The sequence below is a fragment of the Prosopis cineraria genome, unplaced genomic scaffold, assembly GCF_029017545.1.
Source record: "Prosopis cineraria cultivar Desert tree isolate PC_DT_omini unplaced genomic scaffold, ASM2901754v1 PC1837, whole genome shotgun sequence".
Lineage (NCBI taxonomy): Eukaryota > Viridiplantae > Streptophyta > Magnoliopsida > Fabales > Fabaceae > Prosopis > Prosopis cineraria.
In genome coordinates this window covers 2,482-27,261 of record NW_026557162.1, presented here as the reverse complement: position 1 = coordinate 27,261, position 24,780 = coordinate 2,482, and the positions used below count along the sequence as shown (strand labels likewise).

The 24,780-nt window shown below is 30.9% G+C and overlaps 1 protein-coding gene across 1 annotated transcript; it reads left to right on the top strand.

Moving 5' to 3' along the window:
- The first annotated feature begins 16,005 nt into the window (after positions 1–16,005).
- Positions 16,006–23,224, top strand: LOC129300987 (cell division control protein 48 homolog B-like). The gene is made up of 12 exons (XM_054939574.1): positions 16,006–16,509; positions 16,686–16,730; positions 17,247–17,302; positions 17,408–17,557; positions 18,396–18,500; positions 18,907–19,006; positions 19,165–19,449; positions 19,525–19,694; positions 20,435–20,563; positions 21,161–21,248; positions 21,463–21,540; positions 22,623–23,224. Exons 1-12 carry the CDS (start codon positions 16,366–16,368, stop codon positions 23,085–23,087), a joined length of 1,815 nt encoding a protein of 604 aa, XP_054795549.1. The 5' UTR covers positions 16,006–16,365; the 3' UTR covers positions 23,088–23,224.
- The last annotated feature ends 1,556 nt before the right edge of the window (positions 23,225–24,780 follow it).

The following is a 24,780-nucleotide window of genomic DNA, read 5'->3' as shown; positions in this document are numbered from 1 at the left end:
ATAATAAAAAACTTAAGAAATGTAAGTGTTATAATTGCGGCGGAATTAGGTTATATATCACCAAATGTCCAAGCAAAAAAGATAAAAAAATTATAAAAATAATGGAAGAAGTATATAAAAAAATTTAGAACCTATAGGATATGATGAAGAATTATCTGAAATAAAAAATAAATTAAATAATTCAGACACAGAAATTTATAAACTAAAAATAATTAGTGAAATTAAAATGAAAGTAGTGAATCTGAAGAAGAAAGGAAATAAGTTATATATATATGATGAATAGATTAGAAGAGGAACCTGAAAGTAGTAATCGAAATGAATATGATGAATATGAAGAAGTTGTAAGTGCAGAAGAAGGAATAGTTCAAAAAAGAATGATTTTTAATCAAAAACAATATGAGAAAATAAGAGATTCAAAATTAAATTTAAAACTTGAAGAATTAAAAAATGAAAGTTTTTTGAACAAAGTAGGAAAACTTGTGAAGTCTAAGAAACAAAAAAAATATGATTGTAATATATAGAAAAAGAAACACCCTATAGAATCCACATTAACAAAAGGAGTGTTAAGAATATCATTAATAAGTAAAACCTTAATAGATGCTGAAATTAATAATTACCATTTAAAGATGAAGTAACACAAATGTATTGCTAGAGCACAATTATTAATAAAAGCTTATTTTCAAAGAAGGAAAAAACTTACCAATAATTGATGAAAGAATAATAAGTAGTGTAGAAGACAGTATTTTAGGAATATTAACTGGAAACTTAATATATCAAAAATTAAAATTTACAGTAAATACTAACTTTTATATTTCAAGAGCTGATGAAAATATGAATAAAACTTTGTTAATATATCATAAACTAGGAGGAATAAAATTATTACCAGATCAAGAATAATAAGTATAACTGCTATGATAGGACTGGTATTTATAAATGAACATAAGATATATATAAGAAACAAAGGAAAATTAACAATTGACAAATACTTTATACTGTATTACAAAGAAATTGAATTAGATCTAATAAGAATAACAATACTTGAACAATTAAGATTAGAATTAGATAATACTATAGGATATATGAGAATGAAAACAATTCAAGAAGATTAATAACTAATGATAATATAGGACAAAGAGCATTAAGAATTAGTACACCAACATTGAATATTAATATGAACCAACCTACTAGAAGTTTTAGTTTTGAACTAAGAACCCAGTACAAGTAGAGGATTATCTAGACAAGAAAGATTATTGTTAAGATCAAGAAGTGAAAACCTAATAAGTTCAAACTTAGAATCATTAAAACCTAAAACACTAATAGAAAATGATAATTATATATTACTAGAAGTAAACAAGAAGTAAATTGGATAGAAGTAATGGCCTTAGTAGATCCAAGAAAAGAAAAAAGTACAATACAACTAAATTTGACAAATAATAATGAGAAGTAACAAATGAAGGAAATAGAACAATTTCATCTATAAGAATAAATAATAGAGATGTTATAACTGTAAAATTTTAGGTAATAGATAATAATAATGATCAATGTAAATAATTTTAGGTAATGACTTCTTTGAACAAGTAAACTATGGAGAATACAAAAAGAAAGAATTATATAGTAATTCAAAAAATAAAATTGATATGACAAAATTATATTTCATATTGATAAAATTTAATTATCAAAAATATAGATCTAGAAAATATCATGCTTTAGTAGATACATGAGCAAATATTTCAGTAGCAAAAGTAAATGTATTACCAGATGAATTGGAAAAAGAAAAATAAAATATTAAGAATGTAAGGAGTAGGATAAGAAATTAATTGTATTGAATTAGAAGCAAGAGACATTATGATACAAATAGGAGAATATGAATTAAAAATAAGAAAATTAAATCAATATAATGATAATTCATGTCATGTAATATTAGGAATAGATTCTCTGATACCATAACTGAAACAACTGGCTATGTATTGCTACAGGTTTAACCAACACTGATCCGGGTCATAGCAGAACATGAAAGGTTCTTAGTCCTCTTTCATATTGAAATTAACAAACCGACAGTCTCTTAAGCCTGGCTATAGACCTTTGAAGAACCACTTCCTTTAGACCAGCACCGCACAGCCTTCCTTCGTTTCCTACTAGGGGCATAGCCATAGCAATATATAATCAGTAATTTTCCTTACAGGATCATTGCGGAAATCCAAAACTTTTTAATTAAGCATTAGATAATAATCGCCCCTTAACCCCTAAAAAAATTACTCAGCCATACTTGTTAATATTCAATACTTGCAAAGAAGAAAATAATTAAAACAATACTTTTTATTGATAGTAAGAGGGCAAGGTTACAAGGATGGAGGCAGAGAACTCAAGTGCTCAAGAAAGCTCTAAGGTTCTCTCTGAAGTGTGTTGCCTCAAGGATTACATGGCTTTATATAGAGTTGGCATTCCAACCCTAGTTACATAACCTTAGTTAATTTAACCCTAATAATTACAAGAAAACAAACTACTTTTGAAAAAGTAAGAAGATAATATAGACTTAGACTTCTTAGGCTTTTTCATAAAATAGAAAGTTAAAGGAATTATTACAAGAGACAATATAGGTTTAGGCTTCTTTTTAGCTCTGTAGACTTTTTGACTTTTTCTTCCATCACTTTTTATGTCTTCTTCCATCTTCTTCAGTCTCCTTCCATCTTTTTCTTTACTGTCGGCAGGCTATTCTAGAATATTATATTGATAGAAGGGTCTTCATAGTCTTTGTCAGCTTCTCTTTTCTTATCACAATATTTACATTTATGGATAGCATACTCTAACAATACTTGACATATTTTCTTCTTTGTCCCTTCATCATTATCCATTAAATCATTTCTTAATCTTTGGCCCCAATTATTGAAGCTTCTTGAATTTCTGCTATTTTTTCCTACTGAGAAAATACATGTTATAGGACCAATGAAATATGCCCACTGTTCTTCTTCTGCCGTAGTTGTCCTGTTGAGTTCCTGGAAAATTATATGTACTTTTTGTGCTCTATAATGGAGATTTTATATGAGGTCTTCGTCATTCATAATCTCTTCTTTTTCTTCTTGATCATACTCAAATGGTTTTCTTGTCCCAAACTTAATCAGATTAATTAGAGGATAGAATTTGTCAAGAGTTATTTCAATTGTTATTGAGTAACACCTAATAAAGACTCGATATTGGGTTACTATTCTAAAATAATGTTTGGCAACTTCTTTGATGGACTCTGGAAGTTTTAATATTTCAGACATGTCATTAGAAGGATATATTGAGTAGATAAGGCCATAGCTATAAAGAGTTTTTACAATATTAAGGTTAGTGTTTGATAAACAATGACTTTATTGAAGGAATAATAAGAAATATATTTAATGTTACTAGTATTAGGGAGAGCAAAATGGTTGGTCTTATTAATCAGGAGTTTAAAATAATCATATTGGTCAAGAGTTTTAAAGGATGGTGAAGTTACTGGGCTTGGACTTCTTCTCCTATAAGAGGTAGAAGTAGATGCACTATTTTGAGGTGTTCTTATCACTATTTAGGCTTTAGACTTTTAGGCTTCTTTTACTATTTCAGTGAAAGGAATTGTTGGGCCCGATTTAGTTGGACTATGAGGCTGGAATAATGACTCAGTAGTTTGAGTCGATGACTCAATTACTTGTTTTACTTGTCTTTTAGGAGATTGGGATAATGGTTCCTTAGATTTCTCTAAGGCCTCCACTCTACTTGTCAAAATATTCACCTCATTTTTTAGATGAGCTACTATCTCAGATAATGATTGCATACTGTTATTTAGTTGTCTAACAAGAAGGTTCATATTCATCTTCGGAATATTTACCTTCATAATTACTTGGTCTAGTGGGGTCATTATTGGTCCTGTAGGTGAACCATCACCACTACTACTTGTCATCATATTGGTCTCTTTTCTATTTGGCTCCATCTAGACAAATAATCAGCAACAAGATTATTTTTTTCATTTGATATATTCAATTTCATAATCATAATAAGACATATCTAATTGCCACTTAATTAACATATTATGACATAATTAAGTTGTTTTTATTCCTTTATTCAACCAATGCTTTACTTGAGTATTATCAGTTCTCATAATAAATCTAGTATTAATAATAAATAATTCAAACTTTTGTACAGCTTTTATTATTGTTAAAAACTCTTTCCAATTAGAATGATATTTAGTTTGAGAATCATTAAATTTTCCACTAGCATATCTAGTTATTACTTCTTTTTCTTTTCATTAAGGTGATATAAAGCTACTCCCCAATAATTTTCACTAGCATCTGTGTATATTATTCATATTACATTATTATTTACTGGGATAGTTAACTTGGGTAAATTTTGATACAAAGTTTTTATTTGGTTCACTAATTTTTCTTTTTCTTTATCCCATATCCATATTGCCTTTTCTCTAGCTATTTTACTTACTTTTCCTGTTAATTTTGATAAGTTTAGAATATAATTTTTGGCCTGATTTACTAATCCTAAAAATGATTGAAGTTCTTTTTTATTTTAATTTCATCAAATTTCAATATTTTCTTAATAATATGTTCCTATAATTCTATTCCATTATTGATTATATATTGGCCTAAAAATTCTATTCTTTCTTTTCTTAATTCAACTTTCTTAGGTGATATATTTAATCATTTCTTCTATAAGATCTATAAATTTCCCTAAGTGTTTTTCATGTTTCTTGTTTATCTTTTGAGAATATTAAAATATTATCTATATATTTACAGCAAAATCTTTTACTGATAATAATAATTTTGTCACATACTCCTGAAATATACTAGGACTATTATGAAATCCCATAGGTAATACATTCCATTCATAAAATCCTTCAGATGTACTAAAAGCAGTATATTTTTTACTTTCTTCTTCTAATTTTATTTGAAAAATCCTGATTTACAATTAAATTACTAAATATATTTTTCCTCTTATTAAATTAAACAAAAAATCTATTTTTGGTATTGGATATCTATTTCTTATTGCTAATTAATTTAGTTTTTATAATTTATAACTAATCTTGATTTTTTTTTCTTCACTATGTTTTATTACTATCATAGCAAGTTTATTCAGATCTATTTTCTCTTATTAAGTCAATTGTTTCATTTTATTAATATGCATTATGAATTCTTTTTAACATTCTCTGTCCATGGATAGGGTTTACAATTTATTTTTTTACTATAATCTTTTAATTCTATTTTTGCTAATGGTTTAGATTTTTCCCAATATACTAAAGGGTTATCACTATAATTTTCTAATAATCTTTGTTTAATTGATTTCATTTCTTTTGCAATATTTAGCATTTTTATTGAATTTATAACTTTATTATTATACAAAGGTTTTTTATTTGGTAGGAATTGTACTTCTTACTCTTCTATTTTCTTTTGAAATTTTTCATCTCTTCTACTATAAGGTTCAGTCACTCTTACTCCCCATGCTTGGTGTTTACAAGGTGTTGTTAGTATTATTGCTTTTTCAAAACATATGTAAAGGATAATATTGTTCAATAAAATATATTCCTAATATTACATCACATGAATTATCATTATATTGATCTAATTTTCTTCTTTTTAATTCATATTCTCCTATTTATATCCTAATGTCTCTTGCTTCTAATTAATACAATTAATTTCTTGTCCTACTCCTTGCATTTTTAATATTTTATTTTTCTTTTTTCATAATTCATCTAGTAATACATTTACTTTTGCTACTGAAATATTTGCTCTGTATCTACTAAAGCATGATATTTTCTAGATCTATATTTTTTATAATTAAATTTTATCAATATGTAATATAATTTTGTCAAATCAATTTTATTTTTTGAATTACTATTATTTGATGATTAATATTTATCATAATTTTTTTTTTTATATTCTCCATGGTTTTACTTGTTCAAAGAAGTCATTACCTAAATTAGTTTACATTGATCATTATTATTATCTATTATCCAAAATTTTACAGTTATAACATCTCTATTATTTATTCTTATAGATGAAATTGCTCTATTTGCTTCATTTGTTACTTTTAAATTATTATTTGTCAAATTTAGTTGTATTGACTTTTTTATTTTCTTGAATCTACTAAGGCCATTACTTCTATCCAATTTGCTTCTTGTTTTACTTCTATTAATATATAATTATCATTTTCTATTGGTGTTTCAAGTCTTAATGATTCTAAGTTTGAACTTATTAGGTTTTCACTTATTGATCTTAACAATAATCTTTCTTGTCTAGATAATCCTCTACTTGTACTGGGTCTTGGTTCAAAACTAAAACTTCTTCTAGTAAGTTAGTTTATATTAATATTTAATGTTGGTGTATTAATTCTTAATGCTCTTTGTCCTATATTATCATTAGTTATTAATCTTCTTGAATTGTTTTCATTCTCATAATATCCTATAGTATTATCTAATTCTAATATTAATTGTTCAGGTATTGTATTCTTATTGGATCTAATTCAATTTCTTGTAATTCAGGCATAAAGTGTTTGTCAACTGTTAATTTTCCTTTGTTTCTTTTATATATCTTATGTTTATTTGTAAATACTAGTCCTATCATAACAATTATACTTATTGTTCTTAATCCTGCTAATAAGTTTATTCCTCCTAGTTTATGATATATTAATAAAGTTTTATTCATATTTTCATCAGCTCTTGAAATACAAAAATTAGTATTTACTGTAAATTTTAATTTTTAATATATTAAGTTTTCAGTTAATATTCCTAAAATACTATCTTCTACACTACTTATTATTCTTCCATCAATTATTAATAATTCTATTAGTGAATTTCTTCCTTCTTGAAAATAAGCTTTTATTAATAATTGTACTCCAGCAATATTATTTATGTTACTTCATCTTTAGATGATAATTTATTAATTTCAGTATCTATAAGGCCTTACTTATTAATGGTATTCTTAACACTCTTTCTATTAATGTGTATTCTATGGGTTTTGTTTTCTAATACTACACATGTATATTTTTCTGTTTCTTAGACTTTACCAGTTTTCCTACTTTGTTTCATAAAACTTTCATTTTTTAAATTCTTCAAATTTTACAATTCAATTTTAATTCTCTTATCTTCTCATATTGTGTTTTGATTTAAAAGTCATTCTTTTTTGAACTATTCCTTCTTCTGCACTTACAACTTCTTCATATTTATCATTATTCATTTCGATTACTACTCTCAGGTTCCTCTTCTAATCTATTCATCATATATATATATATATAAAACTTATTATGTTATGTTATGTTATATTAGTTTTAAATTTATTTATATGATAGATTAAATTTTAATAACTAACATGATATGAGGAGAATATTATGTCAGTGTTATAATTTGAGTTATAAGATAAATTTGAATTAGATGTGATATCATGGATTAAATTTATGAGATAAATTTTTACTATATTTTTATGGGCTTTTTAAGTAGAAGACAAAAAACCCTTATCATATTATATATATATAGGGACGTCTTTGATTAAGGATGAGGGAGTTAGAAAGTTCTAACAGCAAAAACACTCTTGAGCACTATGAAACACCCATAGAAAGGAAAATTAACGTTCAAAGAAGAATGGATGCTAGGAGCGCTAGCACATTATTTGAGTTAGAGAGCTATTTGTACAGATACCAATAGAGGGAGCAGATCTACTTTGTCAGCTCCTGAGATCCAAACTCTTGAAGAGAACGTGCGCTAAATTTGAAGAACTACAAGGTAACTTTTCTATCCACCTTGATTTAAACAAGTTCGTTCAGTCCATATTAAACTAGGGACTGTAAAATTGTAATCTTTTGCTGTGCCACCTATCCAATAAACACTACCTCAACCATTTCAATCATGCGCCCTCTTATTCAAGATTAAATTAGTTACGTCATTTAAGTACTTATTTTGTGTGAAATATGCTTGTGGCTAATTCAAGCATGAATCAGTCTAAGCATATGCGAGGATAGACTTCAAAGTGGTTTAAGGATAATTTACGCATGTGCCCAAGTGATGAAACAAATGTGAGGTGTGCGTCAATATATATGTCTCTCGCTTGAAACCCTCTCACTCATGTGCATTCCAATGGTTATATTTTCACTTATTACTCTTCTTCCTCTCTAAATTCCACTCTTTGAGTGAAATCTCTTACACAAATCAACTCAAAAAATCTTACCCATAGATATTTTAACCTTTCTCTTCTTCTTAATTCTCTCTAAACCTCCTTGAATCCTTAACCTAGACATCTTAGTCAAAAACTAAAACTATCTATACTGAGATGATACAAGAACCAAGTACATAGGGCCAAGACAAAGGGATTGAAGAGGCATTAAAGAAGAGAAAAAAGGGTTGAAGAGGTTATAAAATCTATAATGGGTACCTTATTTACACCTCCCGTCAAAAAGGCTAGAATGCCAAAGAAGGGAAAGCAAGCTATGACAGATTATAATAGATAAAGATTGTAAAAGTACTAGGTAAGAGATGGAAGCAATGTGCCTTTAAGGCAAGCTACTAAGATTCTTTTATATGATATTATCTTGTATGTTGGCAAGCTAATGACTAAGGCAATCAAAGAAAAATATGATAAGGAATTTCTACACTACAAGCTAGACAATAGGCTACTTCCAAGTATAAGTCTTCTATCAGGGGCTATAACTTAAAGCCTTACAAGGGGTTTGGAGCTTAACTTGGATTACTCTCCTAATGTGTGGTGAAATCTTTATATGCAAGCATCAAATATGAGGAATATATCAAAGATATATAACCATAGTCAAAGTTAGCTATGTACTTCACTCTAAGGTCTTGCTCACATCCTTAGGATTGATATGATGAAGAAGATGAAGAATTGCAAGAGTTTGGCTAGACAGAATGGTACAAGGGGCTGAAACTTACCACACTATAGGAGAGAGGGTATAAAGCCATTTACATAGGGAAGGACGTGCTAGAATTTGTTTTAGCCAAGATTCATCTTTAGGCCAACCTTTTTTTCTTCAAGCATAAGATACTTACTATGTTGTTGCTTGCTTGTTTATCAACAAGAGGATCACTTTTAACACTTAGCTTGTAATGAGATCTTGTAGGAGATGATGACTCTTTTGATAAAAGGGTAAGAAGATTAATATGAGTCATTTCATTTTGAGAAACATGATGGGGGCTTTTAAAGTTGACAAGAAGAAAATGGAGAGAAATTTGCACTATCCATAGTGATTTTTGCCAACCTAAAATAATTTAACATTTAGTACCTTAAAGGAGTTGTACAACATCTTAAAGATTTTAAAGGACACACTCTATTCAAGATTAAGTTCAAGAAACTTGGCAAGGATTAGATGCCACCAAGGAGAATGTAGAAATGAAGCAAGACCTTTAAAGCCTCTAATAAGGAAGAAGGAAAGGAAGAAAGTTGCTAAGGTTTTTCTTGAGATTCAATACCCAATCCCATCAAGGCCAATCATAAATGAGTTTTGGCAAAGGTCTGAACAGCAACAAATGCAAGATTGATGAAGCATTTTTTATATGAAGCAAGACATCACTAGTCTTAGAAGGATGATGCTTGTACTTAGTAAGAAGCAAGACAGATTGAGCTTCAAGGTTAACAACGTTTTGAGACATTTAGGGCTAAATGAATAAGAGCAAGAAGCTAGTCCCTCACAAGCTAAACCAAGGAGAGAGTGGTTTTGTTCAAATGCTAACCTTATCTACCTCTACCTCTACTCCTATTGATTCACCAAAGGCAAAAACCAAACTAAATCTAGGTACCCTAACTTCTTCACCTTCTAGACATCATCTTTCAAGCTTTTTGACACCACCAAACTCACCCCAAACCTATAAAACAAAGGTATGATGCTGGACATGACCAAGACTAGGACCAGTCTCCTAGTCCTACTAGATTAATTTGGTCTTGTTTAGCTTTGAGTTATACTAGGACCAGACTAAACCATAAGTTTCCTGATTCAGTCCTTTTCATGAAAAGAACCAGACTTCAAATCAAGTCAAAGTCCTATCTGGTTAATCCTTTATGTAGTTCTATATTTAGTAACCACAACTTTTGTAAGGAGAAGAATCACCCTAATTCAAGACTTATAAACCTACCAAACTCTAAACCACTAGAGGTTGAGGAAACCATACAAGAAAAGTGGCTGAGTCTATGGAAAAGAAAACATAAGGGTTGGGAATAATAAATAGGTTGAGAATGTAGAAAAATCAACTAAAGAAGTGAAACTGAGCAAAATGGAAGAGGATAAGCAGAAGGTTGTAGAAGTATAAGAGAAAGGAGGAGCATCTTGGTCTAAAGAGCTTGATGATATAACTATCATGGATCTTCTAATCCTTAGACCTAGATTATGATTGTCTATAATCCTCCAGAGAAAACTACCCTTCCTTATATTCCAAAAATCCCTATTATGGTGCCTCAATCTAACCTTCCTCCCCTTTCCGAGAGAGAAGTTCATGAGGCTAGTGCTCGAGCTTAGTATCATGACCTTATAATGTAAAATTGTCTCATATACTAATAGCTTTAACCATAAATTCATTGATTACCCTAGTAATTAGGATTTAATTGTCCTAGTCCCTTATCATGGTAAAAAGAAAATAACTACAATTAGGTAAAACTCACCATAGTAAAAAAGAAAAGACTTAAACTAAGCCTAAAGGATTAGGACACCCTACAACTAACCATCACAACAATATATACAACATAATTCACGATTCCAAATCTCAACCCCTTAATCATTAAAAGTAAAAGGGAAGATATCCAATATAATAATTCCTAGCTCAGACAATTGTAGTTTACAAAACAATCAACATCATATTTGCACTAATATTTAGGCTCTTAATAGCCAATCACAATTCATACAACAAGCGTAGGGTACTAAATACAACCAATCAAATAGCAACAATATACAATAGTGCAAATAATTTAAAAATGTATATCTTAATTTGTTAATGAAATCATCATCATTATATTACATATAAAGAAATAATTAGAGAAACAAGCTATACAACAAGAATATCATATTCTTAAGCCTCGGATGCTTTTCCCTTTTCCTTATCGATACTAGTGCCTGTAGAAAGTTATTAGGGGTAAGTACAAGTTACTCAATAACCAAGGAAAGCTCTAAATCATGCATATACAAGTTACATCAATAAGGGTATGCAAAGAGGGCATTATAGAAATCATAGCAAGAAAATAAGCATAATATTACAATATACCATTATCACATCTCATGTTACAAATAAATGCATAATCTTAACTCCTTATTTCCTTCTTATATTGCCAACTAAATTCATGGGTTGATAATTCAATAAGATTAAATTCGTATGACTAGCCCAAGCTCTCCAATCATGAGGAGACACTCGGCTAAAGATGCTTCACTCAATCTTGGACCATAAATTCTCTTAATTCTCGAATTAATTGGGGTATCGCAATGCCTAGCATCACACTTAGTCTAAGGTGATATAAAAGGGTAGGTCAAGGCACCTATGCTTACACCTAATCTAAGGTGAGATTCAGCAAGACCTGACCATAATCACTACACCCAATCCAAGGTGAATTTATATGGTTCCATTTGGAAAGAACTCACAACTTTACCTAAGGCATCTTCCTACCCAAACAATAATCATTCCAATATGCATAATTTATCATCATGTAAATATCACAGTACAATTTAACTCAAACATGCATAAAGTGCTATAATCAACAATTGCAAGCATGCATTAATAATCACCATTTCATCATCATAATATATGCACATGATCATCATAAAAACCAGTTAACAATATAACATTTTCAGTATATTAAACTTTGATTAGAAACAAGGAAAATCCACTTGCATATATTTACTAAAACCATAATCAACTTTATAATAAATTATTTCATATTAAATCATTAATAAAAATCCTAAATTAATCTAACAAGCAATAACATAAGTTAGAGATTCCACTGGTTACTTTAAACCTTTAAGAAATTAAAGGTTACCCCTATACCAAAGGCTTCCCGAGCAATATTTGAGCTCAAACAATATGCCCAAGATTAATATACAATTCATAACAATAAGTATCACTGATTGACCAGCAAACATAACATTTCCAGCTCCTAAATTATCCACTTTCAATACCAATAATTCCAATCACAAGTGTAACTTCAATTTCAATGAATTTATTAGCTCTTATTAGTTTCATTTAGTTCTAAAACAACTTAATAACAATAATTATAATAACTTATAGCCCAAATTCATCTTCAAAGAGCTTAAGGTTTGCCAAGAGTGGAGAAATTTAAACCTTAAGCTTAACCCATTCAAATCAATATTTTGGGAACAAAAACTAATATCTAATAATCTCATTTAACTCCAACAATTCATCTAATAACAACCTAAAGTCTAGAAATCATCATACAGTTTTGATTTGGGAAAAAACATTAAACCCTAGCTTAAAAATTAGCTTAAATGGAAGAGAAATAGTGTTATAACTTACCTTAGGTGATTGCTAGTCCAAAAATGCCCCAAAACCACTAAAAATCACTACCCTAACAAACCCTCTAATGCCGTTTTGAATCTCCCTCTCTTCCTCTTTGATTTCTGCTACTTTCGACCTCTTAAAACACATTTATGTAGCTTCGTCTACATGCGGTCATAAGCCTTGTAATTCCATCTACAAGTAGATGAAGTTTAAATTGAGACTCTACATTTTAGAGGTTCATCCACACTCGAACGGAGCATGTGAAACTTCATCCATAGGTGGATGAAGCACATACTCTCTTATTTCTTTCACTTTGGGCCTAAGTGGCTCAACAAGCTTTCAAGCTCAATCCTAAGGCCATAACTGACAATACTTAAATTCAATAATCAATTATAACTGTCCCCAAACTAATAAACTCTCATCTTATTCATAATCACTCATAATTATTTTCTTAAATTTGAGATTTAAAATTCAGGATATTACATAAAAGCCACCTTACATCTTTTTTATGATGCCAAAGGGGGAGAGAAAGAGAGAGTTCAAGCTTTATTTGTATCAAATAAATGTTATATTTTTTATGTACAATGCTTGAATGGGTGTATAATGCTAACACCTCTTGCATTTCATTTTTCATTAATGAAATAAGTATTATTCAATATAATTGTGCTTTCATTGCTGTTATTTTATTTTTTACTTTAATCATTTTAGTTTATGCACTTATTAACTCCTATCTCTAATTAAAGGGGAGTAAATTATTTTGAATAGATATTAGGTTTTGTCATTGTCAAAAAGGAAAAGAATGTTAAATCATGTATTTTGATTATTACAAAATCAAGAGAAAGGAGTTTATTACTTGTACTGATCAATCTTATATTTATTAAGTGATAAAACCTCTAAAAATATAAAGAAGAAAAGACTTAGACTTTATATGTTTAATTATTTGATTCTTCTCTTAGATTATGTTGTGAAAATTATTGAAAGCAAAATAACAATTTGAATGGTAAGAATGCATCTATTAGAACATGTTATAGGCTCATAAAGTCTTAAATCCTCATTATCAAACACTTAAAATGCATTTATGCCTAATTGTTTGATCCATGCTTGTTCTGGTATGAACCCACACATGAATCAACCTCTCCTCATGCATTATACAACTTAGTGGATTCAATTCAAGCTTGTAATAATACTGAAACCCTTTTGAATTAGACTTCAAAAGCTTTGCTCAACACTATAGGTCAATCCACACTTGTCCTAAAGTAGACTCAAGCGTGTTTAAGCCCTTAGTGAACGCAAGGGTTTTGAGCTTGCTTAGATCATGCTTGACTAAGGATTCAGTCTGTATTTGAATAAGCCATTACACTTAAACTTGCTTTTGTGACCTAATTCTTGCTTGATTTAGATGTTGTCCACGCTTGAATTATTCCATAATGTTAGCTTGAAGTGTGCTTTAGAGTAATCCAACCATGACACCCTTGTGATCCACCCCTAAATGGATTCCAACAATTATTTTCTTTTAAACCTGACTTAGAAAGCCTTAAGTTTGAACAAGCCAATTCAAGCTAGTTTGAGAAGTGATTGAAGTGTGTTTTGACTTATAGAGAGGTCAGTTCGAATCCACACTTGATTTAGTTTGAACCCACATGTGTTTGAGTTCACAGTGAAAGCAAAGGGCTTCTAGTCTTTAAAACATGCTCAAATCCTTATAGCCTTCAGAACTAGCTAGAAGTGATTTATGCTTAAAGCCAATCCATGCTTTTGTCCCTTCTAAACACACATGAATCGTACTTTGACAAGCATCTCATGCAATTCGCAAAAAAAAGTGCTTTTTCTAGTAAACTTCATTTTTACGTCTTGAAAAGCTATAATCTTTACCCTAAGCATTCTTAATGTCTTTTTTAGTGCCAAACTATAAATAGAACCTCATTTGAGTTTGTAGGTAATCATCAATCATGTATTGAATGCCATATCATTAAATTGTTACCTAGTTGCATTCATTTCAGTGATGAACTTGTTCTCATTTATTTTAAAAGTATTAAATATATTATCTAGTCTTGAGAGAGTTTTTCTTGAGTGTTCCTAAATTATTCCTATAATCTCTTTGAGAAAGAAATCATTAGAATAAACGCCTTTATCTTATTCTTAAGAGAATTAAGGGTAGTGTTCCTTTGCCTTCATACATAAAGGAGATTTCTCCGTGAAGGTGAAAATTGTAAAGAAGAGAATTTCTTGTTATCAAGAGAGTCTATTTTCTTATGCAAGATACTCACTGGTGTAATGAGAGTTTTGTAAGTGATTCACAAGTACTCGGATCAAACTTGTGGTTTGTACTATGGTAGCAAGCACTCATTTTAACTTGTAGATTTAGTGAAAAAATTTTAGAGGTGTTCTAAGGACTAAACATAGGCCAAGTGATTGTGCTAAATCAGGATAAATTGATTTACGTAGTATCTTTATCCCTACTCTCTTTATATTCAGCTCTTTATATTATTGTAATCTCTTGATTTTTTATTTTAGAAACTCTCATCTATTTATTCCTTGAACTGTGTTTTGATAAATTGGTCATCCTCTATGCTTATTCAATTTTTAAGAAGTTCAAAACTTTTCTATAAGTGATTTTCAAGCACTTTGCAACAAAAGCATTTGAGATTTACATAAACTCATTTTTTAAACTTATAACTACACCTTCATCTTAGTAAAACTTATTGTGAAAAGATTTATTTAGTTGAAAATTTGTTAAATACCCAATTCACCCTCCTTGGGTGTAGTTGTCTAATCTTACACCAATGATAGTCACATATATAAAAAACAAGTGCAACCACATAGAAGAAAGGAAGGTTTAGTGAGAAATACTTACAAGGGAGAGGCATTGAGAGGAGAGAGCGGCTATTGAGGTTGACTAAGCATGTCAATGGCTAAGCTTCATTGGAGCCAATGAGAGAACCTAGTAGCAAAGAAAAACAAAAGAGGAGGATGTGAGCTCGATAGAGGTAGTAAAGAGAATAGATTAGTGAGAGGAAGGAGGCTAAGATTTCCTTCAAATGAAAGGATAAAGATCTACTTCATTAAGCTCTCTAAGAAGAACCATATCTTAACTATGTTTGTTAGGAGGGAAGGGGAGGAGAAAGGAAGGATTCAATAGAGTGGAGGGGAGTGGGAGGAATCTCTCCAAATCTTCCAATTTAGAGGGGAAGTTTGAGAGAGAGTTTTTTAAAATTAAAGTAACATATCTAAACATACAAGTCATTATTATTCATTGAGTCAGAACATGTAAGCCGTTATTGTTCATTGAGCTAACACATTTCCTTTAAACAATAAAATGAGTGAGAAGCCGATGTGAGCCATTTTTCCTTATGTGGCTTCGCCTATTTTGTTATATAAGATATATTTATTTGGCCAAAAAATATATATTTTACTGTATAATATTAATATTTAATATAATATATTACTAATCCAACGGCAACATGTGTCATAACTGGGCGGGGCTGGTTTGCGGGTTGCGAGTTAGGTCCCACAATCCGCCGGCCCGATTCATTGCCCCTTCTTCCCCTCCCTCTCTGTCCCTCTCATCGTGCCCCTCCCTTCCCAAAGTTCATTCGAACTTGGCAGCACCCACCACCGCTCTTGGCGGCTCCACTCCACACTCCATTGTCCCTTGGTGGCTTTCTCATTGATGAGCACGTAAATATCAAATTCTCTTGCTCCACCTTCCCCTCTTCTCGCCCTCTCCCTTTTGATTGCTCTGTTTGATAGTTTGCTGTAACGAGTATCATTCGGTGACAAATAAACCAATATAAACGAGTCGAATAATCATTCAAAATCTTTAAATTTGGGAAGGAATAATCCTGAGGAACTACCATCTTGTCCGCTGAAATTCATACCCATTTGTCTCTGTTATCTGTGTTCAAATGGAAAGCCATAATAGCAGTATTGAATGCCGGTGGAGAGCTGAAGAAGTCATTGGTGGGAACGCGAAAGCTCTTCAAGCTCTCAGAGAACTCATCATATTCCCGCTTCTCTACTCTCACCAAGCTAAGAAGCTCGGTGTCAAAGTAAGACTTCCTTTTCTGTCTCCATCCCTTTTTTCCCTTTCCCATGATTGGTTCAACCAATGAACACACACACAATATATATTTGCTTAAGAATTCCAGGATTGTGTTTGTGAATTCATCCCCTTCTAAACCACTGTGATGTTTTTGGCTGATTTGTTTTCTGGGTTTGCCTTCAGTGGCCGCAAGGTTTGCTTCTGTATGGTCCTCCAGGCACTGGAAAGGTAATTTCTTCAAATATCCATTCAAATTAACTGTTTGCACAAATATACTCTCCTAAAATGGTGAGGGTTTTTTTTTTTTTTTTTGTGAATTCAGATCTTGAATTGCACGTATAATCTGTGTTGATACTGAGCAATCTGTTTTTAAATCTCTAATTAATTGTTTCATGTACAAATATTTTGTATATCTCACATGACAAGCTTATTCCACAGAAAGTTCTAGTTCAAGTCGCAAGATACGTTGTTATGTCTGGTTTGGTTTTTGATCAGTATGGTTTTAGAGCCTGCTCAGTGGAAGGTTGCTTTTAGTTGAAAGTGTTTGGTTAGGCTTTTAAATCATGTTCGTTACGCTTATGATTTATGATATCTATCAACGGCAATGAATAACTAAAATTGATAATATCACTGGATGATTATGTAATATATTGTTTTCTTTTCTGTACTTTGCTTTGAAAATGTAACTTTCTTTTGCTAAATCAATTTCATATTTATTGTATTTATGCCTGATTGCTATTCCAGACAAGTCTAGTACGGGCAGTTGTTCAGGAATGTGGAGCACATTTGACAGTTATCAGGTACTTCTTTTTTTTTTTTTAAATATCTATTCCTGTGGATCTTGTGTTCCCGAACACCAGTCTGAGTAAGTGGCCTGTCATTGTTTTGTTTAATTTATCTTGCAGTCCTCATTCTGTCCATAAAGCACATGCTGGGGAAAGTGAGAGAATTCTTCGCGAGGCCTTTTCAGAGGCATCATCTCATTCAAATTGTGGCAAGCCATCGGTTATCTTTATAGATGAAATAGATGTACTCTGTCCTCACCGTAATTCCAGGTAGTGGACAATTGGTGACTGTCCACCTTTATATATTTATATATTTATATTTTAATTTTTCTAAGCATTTGCTTCATTTGTGTCATGATGTGTTTGGCTAAGACTGAATGACATGTGAATAAATTGTCACAATTTTATAGTAGTAGAGAACATGTCATAGGAATGGTAGAGCTCCCCAACCTATACTGAACTTATAATGATTGATAGCACTCCGTCAAATTAACAGAGAAACAAGAAATAGGCTAATTTCTTTGTTGATGCATTCTATAGGAAAGATGACTTCTAAAAGAATGGTTTAAGATACTGTTTAACTGATACAAATTACAGCTTTTGTAGTTCATTGTTTAGGCTTTGTCTGGTTGATAGTGTTTTTGTTAGTTGATAAATTAAACTTTTTAGACTTAGTTACAAGTTATGGTCTTGAAAACTTGTGAATGTGATCATGTTTGATGACACCATGACAATTTATGATGGCCTTAATTATGGACAAAGAAATCAATTAGCAACTATTGTTGCAGAATAAAGTATTTCTAACTCAATTTCGTTTTTTTTCTTCCACACTACACTCAACTTTTCTATTTCTATTCTATTTGCTTGTCTAAATAGATGATCTAGTGAAATTTTTAGTTCTGAAAGAGTTTTAATTCATTAGTCAAAGCATTTGTTATACAATCTTTAATGGAGGAAGCTACATGGCTCTAGCTGATTTTATTGAATTCAGGAAAAAACATATTTATGCCGTATTCTCTAGAGTAATTTATTTATGCCAATCTTTAATGGAGCATGCTCACTAATTTCATTTTGTGCTTGATTATTACTCTGTATTCACTACATGCAGAAGGGAGCAAGATGTTCGAATTGCTTCCCAACTCTTTACATTGATGAATTCGAATAAGCCATCCTCAGCTATGCCAAGAGTTGTTGTGGTTGCATCAACTAACAGGTTTTATATTTAGTTCTAAAAGTTTAATATATACATTAAAAGATTGGGGTTGAATATGTCTTGGTCCTCACCATCTAAAATGATTCATTTGTGTCTGCTGGCTGGGACAGAAATGTTTTTATTTGGCATGCCTGATGGGTAACCTAGAATTGTGAGCTGTTATATAATATTCTGTTACACTAGAGATGCTTTCTTCCTTGAAGTATTGCTAGAACCTTAAAATTTTCTGTTTGGTGCTTTCCTAATTATATGAAACCTGGGGCTTTTTGCGTAGAATTCAGGTGTCTTTTACAACCGCTCTAGATTTTTCCCCCAAAACTGCTCTAGATTATTTACTGCTGCTTTATTTGTTGTTTTTTTCAGTTTTTTCTGCATTAAATTTCAGTAATTGCATTTTTGCATACAGAGTGAATGCAATTGACCCTGCCCTTAGAAGGTATGGACGTTTTGATGCCGAAATTGAAGTTACTGCCCCAAATGAAGAGGAGCGCTTTCAAATTCTCAAGGTTTTCTCTATGGAAATGTTGATGGAATTCTACTGTTAATTACTTGGTGACAAAAGTTATCCTTGAGTTTTTCTACCATATGGCTGTTTTATAGAATTCTTGATTTATGAAGTTTGACCAAGTGAGTTGATTTAATATGTTTAACCACTGATTTTCAGCTTTATACAAAGAAGATTCCCTTGGATCCTGGTGTTGACTTAAAAATGATTGCTGCATCTTGCAATGGATATGTTGGGGCTGATTTGGAGGCTTTGTGCCGTGAGGCTACTATATTAGCAGCTAAAAGGTTCAAAAGTGAAAATGAAAATGCTAGTAATTTAAACATAATGGTGGAAGATTGGAACAATGCCAGAGCTATGGTTGGTCCCAGCATTACAAGAGGTGTTACAGTGGAAATTCCTAAAGTGACTTGGGAGGATATTGGGGGATTAAAAGAATTGAAGGTATGTAAATACATTTGATTAATATCACTCTGATGACAACAGAAATTAATCGTATATGTTTGTATCCTTGCACAGAAAAAGCTCCAGCAAGCTGTTGAATGGCCTATCAAGCATTCAGAAGCATTTTCAAGATTAGGCATTTCTCCTGTACGTGGGATTCTTTTGCATGGGCCTCCAGGATGTTCCAAAACAACGCTTGCAAAAGCTGTTGCAAATGCTGCCCAAGCTTCTTTCTTTTCCTTGAGGTTTAAATGATTTTCATTTTTTTAGTAAGGTTTATCTTTGCCTCACGTGAGTGTCTTTATATGATTTAGACTTGACCTTACGCTGTATGGAGCAAACCAATAGATGCTACTAGGTGTGACATTTATTCACATATAGAGTCTTTCAGGTCCAGGAATTGAAAACTATTTCTTTGAAGTCTCATAAAACAATTTTATTTTTTCTGTAGTATGGAGTGACTTGCTCACTGCCACCTTGGAAGCTCTACTGTATCAACTGTTTGCCCTTTTTCATCTTTCTACTCCTTCTGTCAACAATATACACTTTTGATACCTTTTTTAAATCTACCTCGTTGGTCCTTGAAAAGACACTCCTTAAAAGTATTAATCCTGACCTGAACTCATGATTTAATTGATAACACTAAACTTGTACAGGACCAAACTGACGAATTTTTAAAACATTAGAACTAACTAAATGACAATAAACTTCTGGATCAGGTCTTTAATGATTTATTTTTAAAACATTAGGCACAAATTAATGACTATAAACTTTCAAGGACTAAATTGATAGTAGTGGTATCTTTTGAGGATCCTTATGGTAGTTAAATCTACATTTTTAATATCAATGATCCCACACTTTGATTGTTTTCATGCTTTTGATGTATATCATCATATTTGTTTTTACAACACTTTTTTTAATGAAATCCCCATGAAAATTGATTTATTAGAGAAAAAATATTTTAAAATAATAAATGATGGATTAGTGGTGCAGAAATGTATTCGATGTATGTTGGAGAGGGGGAAGCATTGCTCCGTAACACATTTCAGAGAGCACGCCTGGCAGCACCAAGCATAATATTTTTCGATGAGGCTGATGTGGTAGCTGCCAAGCGGTGAGTGAGTTGTTAATATATTTAAAGATTTTTATGCACATGCAATCTTTGCTACACATAATTATGATGTACTTGGGAATTTCATTGTTGCATAAATTCTTTTGACATAAAATATTGAGAAGTGAAATAGTCAGGGAGACCAATGCAAAGGGTTAATTAGATGGTGACTATGTTAGAGGACAATCTCTGTTTTCAGTAGTTCCTATACAATCCATTCAACTATAAAAATCATTGTTTGCTTTTATCATTATTGCATGACATGTCCATGTAGAGTCAGAATGACACACATGACAAATAGATGGATATGCATTGTGAAAATGCTCTCAAAGTTTCCAGTAGACTTTTTCTTCTACGAATGTTTAGTCAGTGTTCTGGTGAAACATTCCGGGCAATAAAAAAAGTAGAAAAGAAAACCAGCTACAAAAAAGCTAATGGGGGTACTGAAATTAAGTTCCATTTTGACTTCAATTGATTCTTTTTTGGTGCTTTCACATTGGAGCAGAGTTTCTTCATTATTCTATTTGCTATGCCATAGAAATAATTAAATCTTTTGAGTTTCAAATTAGTGAGATAAGGCTTGTTATTGTCTCTTCACAGGGGTGATTTTTCAAGCAATAGCAGTACAGTTGGAGAAAGGCTTTTGTCGACTCTTCTGACTGAGATGGATGGTTTAGAGGAAGCTACTGTAAGTTTTCTGTGTGTACTGGTTCTTAGGACTTTTTATACTTCCCTTGCCCTTCAGTTGTGTCTTATAAAGTCCAGTATCATAAGAATAAAGCACACATTAAACATAGTAAGTTATAATTTACTTTCAATCAAGTCCATATATTATTTGAGAGAATTAAGGCGTCTCCTGTTTCTTCATTATATATAGTAAGATCCATATTTTTTTCTCTCAGGGAATTCTTGTTTTGGCGGCTACGAATCGCCCTTATGCAATAGATGCTGCCCTTATGCGCCCTGGACGTTTTGATCTGGTGAGAGCTAACATATGCCACCAGACTTTATATTTCCTTTTAAAAGGAGAACTTTATTCCAATACAGAAGTTTGCACGTAACTAAGATTTATGAATGTGCGGACATATGTTCACAAGAGTGACTATAGTCATATTAAAATTAAATTATGAATTTGTGAGTGCTGAGTGCACATTTTTGCACGGGTGGACATGCATGGTTGTAAAATTCTCTTTGGCTCTTTGCATCTTTGCATGGATGCTACAGCTCGAAATAACCTTCAGCTCCTCTGTGTTTTTGGGATTGTCAAGAAATGGGCATGTTTGATTACCTGTTTTCAGAACAGTTTTTTGTTCAGGAAAACAAAAAAAATGAAAAAACTTATTTAAAAATGTGTTTTTCTATCATCTGTTCTGAAAAACAAAAAAGAAGTTAAAGTTGTTCTAAAAAAACTAAAAATTATTTTTTGTTTTGCAAAACTAGAGAAAAGACAGAAAATATCATGCTTAATAAAATAAATTATTCTTTCACCCTTTATTTCACCCAATTTAGATATATTTTTCAAAATAATGACTCAAACAGGTTTTTTTTAATTTTTTTTTTCAAAATTTGTTCTAAAATACTATTCTTCAGAATTGCTTTAAGAACAAGCCTTTATGATTGAAGAACTCTTGCATTGAAAGTAACTTTCTTCATTGTGGTGTACAATATAATCCATACAGGTGGTTAATTTATAGCTATGATTGTGCTGACTTGTTTTGTGTTTTACAAGAATGATTTTCTGATGATACTTCACTTTTTGCTTCATAAAAATATCCCTTCTGTTGGTTGCAAAACTAACCGGTCTTAAATCACACACAAAGATGTGCTGAATGAATGAGTTCCTTTCCTTTCACTTAACATTCTGAAGAGACTAATAAAAAGGTTGAGAAGCCGATCAAAATGAGACTCCTAAAGAATTATGAGTTTATTATTTCTATCTCGCAACATCATCTTTCATAGTTCCTTGTTTTAGATAATACTTGCTTTTTGATATTATAAACAAATGAAAAAAAAGGCATTCAAATATTCTATCTCACTCTTGTTTATCTTTGTTGAATGATAGGTGCTGTATGTTCCCCCACCTGATTCAGAAGCTCGATATGAAATACTGTGTGTCCATACACGTGGCATGAAACTAGGGAGTGATGTCAATCTCAGAAGACTAGCAGATGATACCGAGTTTTTCACAGGCGCTGAACTTGAGGGTTTATGCAAGGAAGCTGGAATTGTTGCTCTGAGAGAAAATATCTCTGCTACTGCCGTGTGTGATCGCCATTTCCAGGTGGTGAGGAATTCTGTAAATCCAGCATTAACAAAAGAAGAAATTGATTCTTACTCATCTTTCATGAAGACCTCATCATCAGCATTTTCTAGGCATTTCAAATCAAGTTCAAAACTTGATAATAAGAGAAGTAATATCTTAGGTTCCATGGCTAAACTAGGTATTGTCGGCTGTCTGCTACTTGCTGCTACTAAATACTTTTTCATGCATGAAGAACAATCTGTATATGAAGTAGCTATCACCTGAAGAATCTTGTCCCATTTTGTCTCTAGTCTTAACATTGACTCGGTTTAACAAGACAACATTGATTTGTGCAGTTGTCTCTTGGTTTTTCTTAAAAATTAGATATGGGCTCTGCTTTCTGCAGATTTATCTGATGCACATTCCTAATTAGTTCTCCAATTCGATTTTGTTGAATGGAATTTTTTTATTTGGGAATATTTGTGTGTTCTGGCTCTGTTCTTGACAATGATTGCCATTCAGAGTTGGACCAATGATCCTGCTATTAGTGTCTGTTATTATATTTCTTTTTTTTTTTAAAAGGAGTTTTGATGTAATTGTTTCCCTAATGGACAATGTTAGGTTTTGAATCAATGCTTGGTTCTGTAAATTTGAAGTTTGATGATACCTGCTCCTAAGCAGAGCATAGTCAATAACAGGTGAGGCCATAGTTACCTTGGTGAAATTTTAACTGAATTTTTAACAAATTCAAATGAATGTGTTGATAAGTTAGTAAATTTTAAAATTAATGTAAACTATAGAAGGATCAAAACGATATTTTCTATTTCTTTTTTTTTCCCCTTTCGGGTGAATAAAGAGATTATTATGACAATTATTTTCAATTAGTTATTTGTTAAATTTTCACCAAACCAAGAGAAAATTTATGTGATTTTTATATAAAGGGGACTATTAAAATTTTGATTAAAACTGATATATTCATAAATGAAAACGAGATCAGATAAACGGGTTTACAAATATTATCAATTATATTCTTTAAGTAATGAATGTATTTGAAAAGGAAATTTGTTTTGTTTTTAGTTTAATACTCCTGCTTGAATATTAATTTATTAACATTACTCTTAATACCATTAGTTCAAAAAGTTAATCATGATCACTAAATTATTCTATAAGAATGCTAACCAAATTTTGAAAACTTGAATATTAATACAATTTTCGTATTCATCCTCATTAGAATTTTAAATTTTTTGGTATGTAAGAAAATAAGAAAATAGTTTCATTTCTAAAAATAAAATTGTTCAAGTCGGTTTTGATAAAATAAATATGTTGATATGCGTAAAAAAATTAGTAATAAAAGTATTATTAACCCATATGGGGTTCATGATCATATACGCAAATAACACAGTCAATTCAATCTTGTCATCCTTCAAACTTAATCAATAATAACTCATAATATTGAGCCTCATTGTCACATATAGATTATAAAACAATATGTTTTCCAACAAAAACAAACAAAACAAAACACCTTAAATAATCATATAAAATTTTCACTAATTCCCAACGTTGGAAGGAGCTTGGGCCCTCGTATGGAGTTGGGATTCCCTCCGTTTGTTGTACCCCCCATGAAGAACGGCGGATATGAGCGGTTCAAATTTAAAATATTTATTCTTTATATTTATTAAAAAATTAAAAAAAAATAATAAACATGTTTCATTACTAATTTGGACAGTCTCAATTTAATATGGGTTGTTCAAATTTAATATTAAAATTTTTTCATCTATATTAGATCTGAATTGTTTAGACTCGTGATTAGATTTAATAGAAAATTTAATTTTTATAAATTTATTATTTGGATATACTTTGAATAATGCATATTTAATATCAAAAGTGTAAATATTTTTAATATTAAATTTGAAACATTCATAATAAATCTAGATTGTCCAAATTATTTTATCAGAATTAATAAAAATATATTTTTTAT